Raw genomic sequence first — 12,129 nt, forward strand, 5'->3', positions numbered from 1 at the left:
ACTGCACTCTATACACAGGGCTGTACATGACATGTTCCTGACCACTGCACTCTATACACAGGGCTGTATATGGCATACTCCTGACCACTGCACTCTATACACAGGGCTGTATATGACATACTCCTGACCACTGCACTCTATACACAGGGCTGTATATGACATGTTCCTGACCACTGCACTCTATACACAGGGCTGTATATGACATACTCCTGACCACTGCACTCTATACACAGGGCTGTATATGACATACTCCTGACCACTGCACTCTATACACAGGGCTGTATATGACATACTCCTGACCACTGCACTCTATACACAGGGCTGTATATGACATACTCCTGACCACTGCACTCTATACACAGGGCTGTATATGACATGTTCCTGACCACTGCACTCTATACACAGGGCTGTATAGGACATATTCCTGACCACTGCACTCTATACACAGGGCTGTATATGACATACTCCTGACCACTGCACTCTAGGCTGATGACCTGGGAAGGCTCTCAATGTGTCATCTATGAACAATTTATGATGAAGACGTTTGTCACTCACAACACAATTTTGTTTTTTCATTCAATAAACTTTTTATTGTAATTATATTTTTAACAAGATTGTAATCATAGAATCGGGAAATAACAAAGGAAGAAATCTGATTGGTCAAGAAGATCCCTTGTCTGGAATGTGGGGGCGGAGTCATTATTATTGGTGTACAATACAATACACAACGTGTTCCATTATTATAACAAAGTATTGTAGAAAAGATCCCAACATAGAAAATGGGGGAAAGGAGGAAATAAAGGCGGATATGAAGGGGAATCTGTGTACGGGGAACACCTTAACAATCACCACCATTTTATTCTCCAGGGCCTCTGATGTCACAGAATAGATGTTTGGGGGTTTATCTCATCTTCAGGACCAAAATCTGCATTTTCCCATGTGTGCAAAATCATGCAGAAACAGCTCTGGCAGTGAGAGGGTTAATGTGGGCTAGATGGGATCCCTCTGCTGGGGTGACATTAGAGCTCCCCCTAGCTGCAGCCTGGTAATAACATTGCTGGGAGGTCTCTTCATTTCTCTGCTCCATACTTCCCGTCTTTATAGAAACGTCTCCTGACATTTGGGGGTCTATTCATAGAATGTTTGTATAGCAATTCCCTCAGTGAGAGTTCATGTCCATTCCTCCTGTGTGAATGGGGGAACCAATGTTATTAGGATCACATCTGAGCTGCTGGAATGTCTTCCATTCATGGAAAATACATTGAAAACTTCTCCTGCCATCAATGGCCGACCCGGTCCCACACTTCATCCATGTCTTTGGGGACCTCTGATCTCCTTATGGACTGTTTCTTCCATGATGAAGATCAGCCATGGAGTATATCTGAGGTGTATATCAGGGTGTGCTTCTTCCCCACATGAGAGCTGGGATGTCCAGCAACATTCATCTAGAAGACATTTCCCACACTTATTATTATTATTATACAGTATTTATAAAGCGCCAATAGTTGGCTCAGCGCTGTACATTACAAAGGGAGACAGAACATGTGACAGAACAATACCAATACAATGCAAAACATGAGGGGATTGAGGGCCCTGCTCTTTCGAGCTTACAATGTAGGAGGGAGGGGATGGTGGCACAGGAGGAGATAGCTGTGGGGGATGGAGTGGTAGGAAGAGTGGAGGAGGTCGGCAAGTTAGCAGGGGGTGGGGTAGGCTTCCCTGAAGAGATGGGTTTTCAGGGTGCGCCTAAAGGAGAGGAGAGTAGGTGATAATCTGATGGGTTGGGGCAGGGAGTTCAGGAGGATGGGTGACACCCTGGAGAAGTCCTGGAGGCAGGCATGGGAGGAGACCAGGGAACTAGAGAGAAGGAGGTCTTGTGAGGAGCGGAGTGTGCGTGTTGGGCGGTACTTGGATATTAGGTCAGTGATGTAGTTCGGGGCAGTATGGTGGACGGCTTTGTACGTCAGTGTTAGGATTTTGAATTTGATCCGTTGCGCAATCGGAAGCCAGTGGAGGGATTGGCAGAGGGGGGTGGCGGAGACGGAGCGGTTGGAAAGGTGGATGAGTCTGGCAGCTGTATTCAGGATGGACTGAAGTGGGGATAGCCTGTGGTGAGGCAGGCCAGTGAGGGGGGAGTTGCAGTGGTCGAGTCGTGATATGATGAGGGAGTGGATGAGCTGTTTAGTGGTTTCTGGAGTTAGGAACGTGCGGATTTTGGCGATGTTGCAGAGGTGGAGTCTGCATGAGAGAAGGTGACCCACACAAATGCATGTTTAGAAACTCTGACCTATTAAAATGGATACATGCTTTATTAATAACATTAAAAAAATGTTGGCCTATAGAACTTAAAGCACTAATACACCTCCAGGGTTGTGTGGGACCCCTGATGTACAGGAAGACAGGACTTCAGAGAGGAACATTTCCCTCACTCAGGACAGCAGAGTGGCTTCTCCCTCGTGTGAGATCTCTGATGTCTGTAAAGATTGGAGTTCTGTGAAAAACATTTCCCACACTCAGAACAAGAATATGGCTTCTCCCCTGTGTGACATCTCTTATGTTTGTAAAGATATCTGTTCTGTGAAAAACATTTTCCGCACACAGGACAGGAATATGGCTTCTCCCCCGTGTGAGATCTCTGATGTGTGTGAAGACGGGACTTCATTGAAAAACATTGCCCGCACTCAGGACAAGAATAGAGCTTCTCCCCCTTGTGAGATCTCTCATGTTTATGAAGAAGGAACTGCCGCACAAAACATTTCCCACACTCAGGACAGGAATATGGCTTCTCCACTGTGTGTGATCTCTGATGTGTGTGAAGATTGGATATCTGTGAAAAACATTTCCTGCACTCAGGACAGGAATACGGCTTCTCCCCCGTGTGAGATCTCTGATGATTATGGAGTTTGTACTTCTCTAAAAAACATTTCCCACACTCAGAACAGAAAAATAACTTCTCCCCCGTGTGAGATCTCTGATGTCTGCAAAGACTGGACTTCACTGAAAAACATTTCCCACACTCAGGACAAGAATACGGCTTCTCCCCCGTGTGAGATCTTTCATGCACCTTAAGCTCTGATTTATGCCAGAAACCCTTCCCACACTCAGAACAGGAATGTGGCTTCTCCCCCGTGTGAGATCGTTGATGTGTGTAAAGATTGGACTTCACTGAAAAACATTTCCCGCACTCAGGACAGGAATAGGGCTTCTCCCCTGTGTGAGATCTTTCATGCACATTAAGCTCTGATTTATGCCAAAAACCCTTCCCACACTCAGGACAGGAATACGGCTTCTCCCCCGTGTGGGATCTTTGATGTGTGTAAAGATTGAACTTCACTGAAAAACATTTCCCACACACAGGACAGGAATACGGCTTCTCCCCCGTATGAGATCTCTGATGACTATGAAGTTTGGACTTCACTGAAAAACATTTCCCGCACTCAGAACAGGAATACGGCTTCTCCCCCCTGTGAGATCTTTCATGCACATTAAGCTCTGATTTATGCCGGAAACCCTTCCCACACTCAGAACAGAAAAATAGCTTCTCCCCCGTGTGAGATCTCTGATGTGTGTAAAGATTGGACTTCAATGAAAAACATTTCCCACACTCAGGACAGGAATACGGCTTCTCCCCTGTGTGAGATCTCTGATGTCTGTAAAGATTGGACTTCAGTGAAAAACATTTCCCGCACTCAGGGCAGGAATATGGCTTCTCCCCTGTGTGAGTTATTTTATGCCTATTAAGACCAGATTTATAAAGGAACCTCTTCCCACACTCAGTACAGGAGAAGCTCTTCCCTGTTGGAAAGCCGGCCTGGTCCCGCACAGTCTGAGGTTCCTCAGGATACGAGGAATCCGATGGTCCATCTACACTGGGTGGTGCCGGATGGACATTGGAGGGAGCCGGGTTTTCTCCTGGACTATACTGTGTGATGTCCTCATCTTCTACTTTCCAGTCTGGAGACAAAGTGAGACAATCCTCGGAGGTTTTCCTCATCTCCCGGCCATGGACTAAAATACAAAGACAAAGAGGATTACTAGACAGGAGCCGATTGGTTCCCCCAAACCAGGACTCCGCCCACATCAGGCAGCTTGGTCTCTGAGGAGCTTACAATTCCACCCTCAAGGGAACTAGGAAATGGCTCCTCTAATCTCCTACCAGGTCATTTCTTTATTCATGGACCTTAGTCAGAGAGTGAGGAATCAACCAGAACTGTCTTTTATAGGAGGGAGTGATAAGGGGATTATAGGACGAGGGTCCCCACCCCCTCTATCACTCATCGCCATCTTCCCAACACCAGAAGTACTGCACTTCCTTATTTAGTCCATGATTTAGTCATGAAGAACAGCGGGGCTGAGCCCCACCAGAGGTCAGAGAGTGAGGATGGGGGGAGAACAACCAAGATGAAGACTGGACTGATCCTGAAGACCACCATCATTGGGGTATTGACTCCTCCCTCATTATCACTTTCTGTTTAAGGGTCCAAAGTTGGAGGATGTTATCACATTATTATCACCATGTAAAAGTCTGTGCTCCAATCACATCATCCGATATAAAATGTCCAGCTGGGAGGAAATGGGGGGAACATTAATATAATACATAAGGGGGGATATGATCTCCATGTATAATACATAAGAGGGATATGATCTCCATGTATAATACATAAGGGGGGGATATGATCTCCATGTATAATACATAAGGGGGGGATATGATCTCCATGTATAATACATAAGGGGGGATATGATCTCCGTGTATAATACATAAGGGGGGATATGATCTCCGTGTATAATACATAAGGGGGGATATGATCTCCATGTATAATACATAAGGGGGATATGATCTCCATGTATAGTATATAAGGGGGGGAATATGATCTCCATGTATACTACATAAGGGGGAATATGATCTCCATGTATAATACATAAGGGGGGGGATATGATCTCCATGTATAATACATAAGGGGGGGATATGATCTCCATGTATAATACATAAAGGGGATATGACCTCCATGTATAATACATAAGGGGGGATATGATCTCCATGTATAATACATAAGGGGGGATATGATCTCCATGTATAATACATAAGAGGGATATGATCTCCATGTATAGTATATAAGGGGGGGGGAATATGATCTCCATGTATACTACATAAGGGGGGATATGATCTCCATGTATAATACATAAGGGGGGATATGATCTCCATGTATAATACATAAGGGGGGGATATGATCTCCATGTATAATACATAAGGGGGGATATGATCTCCATGTATAATACATAAGGGGGGATAAGATCTCCATGTATAATACATAAGGGGGGGATATGATCTCCATGTATAATACATAAGGGGGGATATGATCTCCATGTATAATACATAAGGGGGGATAAGATCTCCATGTATAATACATAAGGGGGGATATGATCTCCATGTATAATACATAAGGGGGATATGATCTCCATGTATAATACATAAGGGGGATATGATCTCCATGTATAATACATAAGGGGGATATGATCTCCATGTATAATACATAAGGGGGGATATGATCACCATGTATAATACATAAGGGGGATATGATCTCCATGTATAATACATAAGGGGGGATATGATCTCCATGTAGAATACATAAGGGGGGATATGATCTCCATGTATAATACATAAGGGGGGGATATGATCTCCATGTATAATACATAAGGGGGGATATGATCTCCATGTATAATACATAAGGGGGGATTGCTGTAGGAAAGTCCTGGATTCTTTCTTGGATACACAGAATATAACTGGATATAACATTTATAGGGAACGTTGATCCAGGGAATATCCGATTGCCTCTCGGGGGGTCAGGAAGGATTGTTTCCCCTGCAGGAGGAGATCGGATCGCGCTTTTCTGGGTTTTTGCTTTCTGGTGGATCAGCTGTGGGTGTCGGATTATAACTTTTATTTTTATTGGTACAACTAGATGGAATGTCTGTTTTCAGCCAGACTAACTATGTAACTATGTAGGTCCCACACCGCTGCCTCCCATCTCCTGAGACTGCACTCAGTGACTTGGGTCTGAGACACTACAGACATATCCCTCCACCCGGCACAGCCAGCAGATAACAGAGAAGGTCCCCTGGAGGAGTCAGGCACAAGGCAGGAGACCCCAGTCACATGTCCTGGGTGCCTACATTATGCAATGCTTATAGGAAAAATCAACATTTTGCTGCCAGCTGAACCCCAGAACCTCCATAAATCCAGTCTAGATACATAAATTGTGTCTGCAGCACAGAGAAGGAAGATTATCCGAGAGAAATCCAGGAATACAGGACGGGGAACACAGCTCAGGAAAGTGACCAGGGGATTACAGGCTGATATCACCCAGTCCCCGCCCTACTCTGGACCAATCAGTGAGCAGTATGGGTGGAGGAATGGATTTAGTGTTCATGACCCACCTGTGCTGATCTCTGTAGGAGTGTCCTCCTCTATAAATGTCCCCGTTATTCCATCCTCCTCCATAGACTGCTGATCATCCCTCACATACGCCTCTTCTTCTTCTGCTTTCACCTCAAATTCTATATCGATTGGATCTCCACTCTAAATCAAGGAAATGAGAGAAAATATCATCTGTAAAATTTAAGGTCACATACACTTCCACATATCATCTCCACAAGTCCATGTTCTAGATGCTCCATCCCACCAACCTTGCAATGGTGAGGGATGGTGTGACCTTCCTGTGTGGAATCCCGGGAATACAGAGGACGGGGACATCTCTCTGGTGGGTTCCCATGACTGGATCCATCTGTAGGAAACACACACACTGACTGAATCCATTGTTTCTATGTGTTTATCAGATGATGGGGGATCTAGGTGGATCCTCCGTACTGCTCTCTCCTTTACAATAAAGTCTCCTCTTACCCGGTGATGTGAGGGGCGGCTGATTGTCCATCATGACGTCCTTGTAGAGATCCTTGTGTCCTTCTAAATACTCCCACTCCTCCATGGAGAAATAGACAGTGACACCCTGACACCTTATAGGAACCTGACACACACAATGATACAGTCACCATCCAGACACATCCCTTGTCTGTTACTGGAGAATGTCCCAGAATTCCCGGCACCGCTCACCTCTCCTGTCAGCTGATGGACCATCATGGTGGTCAGTTCCAGAATCTTCTGCTCTTTCTCCCTCTCAGGTATCAGAGAATGAGATGGAAGCACCATGGTGAGGCTCCGGGTTCTGCTCCATCGTCCTGAGATTGGCTCCCCACTAGACTTCTTCTTTACAACATAATCCTACAGATCAGGAGACAAATAAAACAATATCAACCACCTGACATCATCTAAATGTGTGCAAAAATAAAATGGTCTATTGACCAGAATAGACAAGAGTGATGTCATGTGACCTCCCAGAATCCTCCTCACCTCTCTGGTCAGGTCTGTGTTTTATTAATAGAGATAAGAGTGATGTCATGTGACCTCCCAGAATCCTCCTCACCTCTCCGGTCAGGTCTGTTTTTTTTAATACAGATCAAAGTGATGTCATGTGACCTCCCAGAATCCTCATCTCTCCTGTCAGGTCTGTGTTTTATTAATAGAGATAGAAGTGATATCATTTGACCTCCCAGAATCCTCCTCACCTCTCCGGTCAGGTCTGTGTTTTATTAATAAAGATAAGAGTGATGTCATGTGACCTCCCAGAATCCTCCTCACCTCTCCGGTCAGCAGGTAGATGGTCTCCAGGGTGAGGTTTAGTATCTTCTCAGTCATGTGACTCCGGTCCTCCTCCATCCTCATTGGTGCCATCATGTGATCTATACAGGTCTCCTTGTAGACGGATAACTTTGGGAAATGAAAGTAAGAATGATTTGGATGGTATTGGTCACACAATAATAGGATGTGGATGTGAGGGGGGAATAGGAGGGTTGCTGGACATTGAAGAACTACTCCCCCCATGGGAAGACATTTTGTTTGGACTGTTTAGTGTTTACTACAATTTTGGGGTCCGGGGCCCCTTTTCTCTGTTGGGTTTGTTTGGTCTCTGAACTGGTTTTGATGAGTTTTAGATCTGCAGACAAGGAATGATAAATCTGATCCTTCCTTTGACTAGTTTGCTCTGAGGCAGTGCTGTGAGGTCAATGTCGGCTCATCATGCAGGGATGGTCACTTTACATCACCCGACGCCCGGGACATGTAGTTCTGGGGGCCGGGCAAGTATTGTATTTAATCTTTATCCCTGCTGAGGGCAAGCCGCAGGGCTCTCCTTTCAGGTGCCAGCCTCTGCCACCCCGTGTGTGTGATCCTCTCCTGTACCTACTATGCTTCCCCGGCTCTGCTTGCCCATCTGTGGGCCCGGGTCAGCGGGTGTCGGAGGGTAGAGGGGATGGAGGAGAGCGGACATGTTCACTCCCTTCTTGTCCTGACCCAGAAGTGACTTTATGACAGATTTCCCGACCATCGAGGCCAGCAAAGAATGTAATGCGGTGCGATGTGCACTACATTACATCCAATGGAGTACAGGGGAGACATTGGGGGTCTTTTAGACCTTGGATGTCTCAATAAAGAGAACCTGTCATCAAAAGTCATCTCATAGAGGATTTTGTCCCCTTAAGCAAAAATGCTTTTTTTTAATTGTAAAGAATTAAAGTTACACCCAAGTACATAACTCCTCCCCTTAAAAAATTTTGAGGCCCCCCCCCACCCCCACATATATGCACGCCCAAATGTAAGAGCACACGCTGGAGCGCCTACACGTGATAACATTGATTGTGATACACGTTACATATCGCCGGTCACACCAGAATGAGAGGATAATTCTAGGAGCAGACCTCCTCCGTACTCTATACTGATGACCTAGAAGGGGCTATAAATGTGTCCCCTATAGATAATAACGGGGACTAAAGGTTGTCACCATTTCAGCACACACAACTTAAGGTTTGACATGTTGGATATCTATTTACTCGCTGCAACCTCGGCTTTTATATTTTTACACATAAATGGGTCATTTATTGCTTTTTTGTGCCCTGAAATCAGCTTAAGTGTATTTTTTAATGAAATTTTGCATTTCCTAGACTTTGTGATAATATTTTGTGACATAAAATATTGGAACTGCCGCTATTTTATTCTCTAAAGTCTCTACTTTCAGAAAATCGATATTTTGGGGGTTTTGCGTCATCTTTAGGCCCAAAATTATTTTTTAAACGTGTGCAAAAAAATGCAAAAACGGCTCTGGGAGTGAAAGGATAAGCAGGACACTCCCCTTTCCTGAGGAGCAGCCAATCGGTTCTCATTACACTGCAAGGTCTCTCCCCTCCCTGCTAGTCCCCGGGTGCGGTGCTGGAGACAGGCGGGGGAGGGGAGGAGGAGATAAACAGAACAATGTTACACATATTACACATTTAAGTTGCTATAAAGCCCCTTTCATTTTTTAAAGCCCCAACATTCCTAAAAGAGCCTCAGATTTATATACATTTGTTGTAAATAGGAAATAACATCTTATTACCTCCTCTGCTGCCACTTCCACCAACGTCTCCTCTATACCTCCTCCTGCCTCACCTCTCATCTGAAACTTCCTGTCTGTGCCTGACATCACTTCCTGTTTGTACCTGACATCACTTCCTGTCTGCAACTGACATCACTTCCTGTCTGCATTCCATAGAGACTTCCTGTGTGAGTATAGGTGAGATCAGCACCTTGTGGAGCTCAGAGGAACTGCAGCCCCGAGATCCATCCCATAATCCCCCTTCCTGTATAATATGTACCTTACAGGGATACTACGGGAGATGAAACATTACTGAATAAAGGAAGAAGAAATAAATGTAACTCTTATGTAACCAACTGTTCAACAAACATCTCTTATTACATATAGAAAAGTCTTACAAACACAGAACACAAAATACAAATGTATAGCTAATGAGAGCGATCCCGCCAAACCTGATCCTTCTGGGGGGGACAATGCAAAAATATATATCAATCCACTCATAATGACATCATCTTCTGGGAGTGTCTGCACATCCATCCATTTCATACACATTTCACTGTCTCAGCAGATCCCCTGCAGCCTATTATCACCCATTTCCCTCTCTATGTCTCAGCAGATCTCCTGCAGCCTATTAGCACCCATTTCCCTCTCTATGTCTCAGCAGATCTCCTGCAGCCTATTGGCACCCATTTTCCTTTCTATGTCTCAGCAGATCTCCTGCAGACTATTAGTGCCCATTTCTCTTTCTATGTCTCAGCGGATCTCCTGCAGCCTTTTAGTGCCCATTTCCCTCTCTATGTCTCAGTGGATCTCCTGCAGCCTATTAGCACCCATTTCCCTTTCTACGTCTCAACAAAATGGTGCAATTAAAATATTTACAGAAAAAGATGTAACAAAGATATAAAGAACAATAAAACAGCAGAGAAATAAAAGAAAGGAGTCCTGAAGGCAGAATACTTGCAATATCCTTGGTTTAGCAGAGTCCAATTGTCCGAACAAAAGGATTGCCTTGGCTCTCAAGTCTCTGAGATGGTTCCTGATTGATGTTACACGAGAGCTGTCTTCTCCAGGCTGTCAGTCTTTTTCTATCATATCAAAGGGGTGTCTCCTGAGAACAAATGACCAATCATCCAGTTTGGGGAGGGGTGTTAGGCGGTAACCAAGGTTATGACCAAATCCCTTCCAATTTCATACTAAGGTCAATAACCTCCAATAGGTACAGGCAGCATCCTAGCAACTGGCAGATTAATATTCAGAATTATATTCCAAACACAAAGATACCAAACATAGCGCACCCTTGTCACCCAGGAGGGAAGAGACGGCTTCTTCTCTCTTGTAGGCACTAACATAGTAATGTAAGGTCTTGTGTGACTCACATTAAAGTGATCTATCTGTATATATACTTCATATTAATGTGCCCAGTTCCTGCTGAAGTGTATGAATTGTATGAAAAATTACTGTTGTGGAATGTACGTTTTATGGCACGCTCTGCCCTAATGGCCTAACAGGTCATGACTGACTGAGTTATTGTTTTATGATCCAGCAGAGGAAAGTGATTTTCCAGCAGACCCCCTGGAACCAGACTAATTCGAGGTTTACAGCCCTGGAGATGATCTATCTGTGTTTTATTTAGGATAAGAGATCCTGTTGACCTCCGTTCAGCTTGTAGCAATGCATTCCATGGACAAAGGAGGGGGGAGGACAGAAGGGAACATGGCTGAGACCTAACAAGATGGCTGTCATGTACAGCGTCCATGCCTCTATGGCGCACATTCGTCACAGAAGGAGGTCCTGATTCCTCTATATAGATCTTTATATCACTAGAGGGGTCACCGGCAGGAGGAAGGGGGGTCCCGATTCCTCTATATAGATCTTTATATCACTAGAAGGGTCAGCGGCGGGAGGAAGGAGGTCCCGATTCCTCTATATAGATCTTTCTATCACTAGAGGGGTCACCAGCAACCTCATGTAGAATACTGTGTCCAGTTCTGGAGACCTCACTTACATAAAGGTATTGATAAGATAGAACGAGTCCAGAGACGGGGAATACAAATAGTGATATCAGGAGAGACTTCAGGAACGTAACATGTCCAGTCTGGAGGAGAGAAGGGAAAGGGGAGACATGACTGAAACCTTTACATACAACAAGGGAGTGAAGAAGGTTCAGGAGGGCAGGATTTTCAATATGAAACCAAAATGAAGAACACGAGGACATGACCTCCAACTAACTGGAAGAAAGTTCACAACTAATCTCAGAAAATATTATTTTACTGAAAGAGTAGTTGATGCTTGGAATAAATTTCCAGTAGAGGTAGTGAGCCAGTGACAAATCACACAGACCATCACAATTGTACACAATGGATGGCTATGAATGAAAGCCATTCATTGTGTACAACTGTCATGTGATCACTGTGATTGGTCATAGCAATCACATGGTACTGGGCTGGCCTGGTACAATGATCTGTCATCTGGTGGACACAGCAGGTGACATATCAAGATACAGCAGAGCCACTAGACTTGGAGGACTTCATATGATGTCCACCCAGGATGGGAGAGATCCCGCTCAGCTGTCATTCTGCTATAGGCCTGGTGGGAAGCAGTTCATTACAGGGGACACTGTACAGGTTCTATATGTAGTCTCGGGGTCCCTGTGGAAGTCCATGTGTGG

The 12,129-nt window shown here is 44.9% G+C and overlaps 1 protein-coding gene across 1 annotated transcript in view; it reads right to left on the reverse strand.

Annotated features, from left to right (window-relative positions):
- Positions 1-570: 570 nt before the first annotated feature.
- LOC149461843 (uncharacterized) overlaps positions 571-12,129 on the reverse strand; it is a 91,771-nt gene continuing 80,212 nt past the window's right edge. Inside the window, exons 5-6 of the mRNA XM_089677718.1 lie at positions 3,483-3,650; positions 571-3,398 (exon numbers count right to left, since the gene is read on the reverse strand). Coding sequence (XP_089533844.1) covers positions 2,426-3,398; positions 3,483-3,650 — 1,141 coding nt within the window. The 3' untranslated portion in view covers positions 571-2,425. The remainder of the gene's footprint in view (positions 3,399-3,482; positions 3,651-12,129) is intronic.

This window comes from Staurois parvus, unplaced genomic scaffold (assembly GCF_062004578.1).
Source record: "Staurois parvus isolate SC_StPar_1 unplaced genomic scaffold, SC_StPar_1.0 ptg000191l, whole genome shotgun sequence".
Taxonomy (NCBI): Eukaryota; Metazoa; Chordata; class Amphibia; order Anura; family Ranidae; genus Staurois; species Staurois parvus.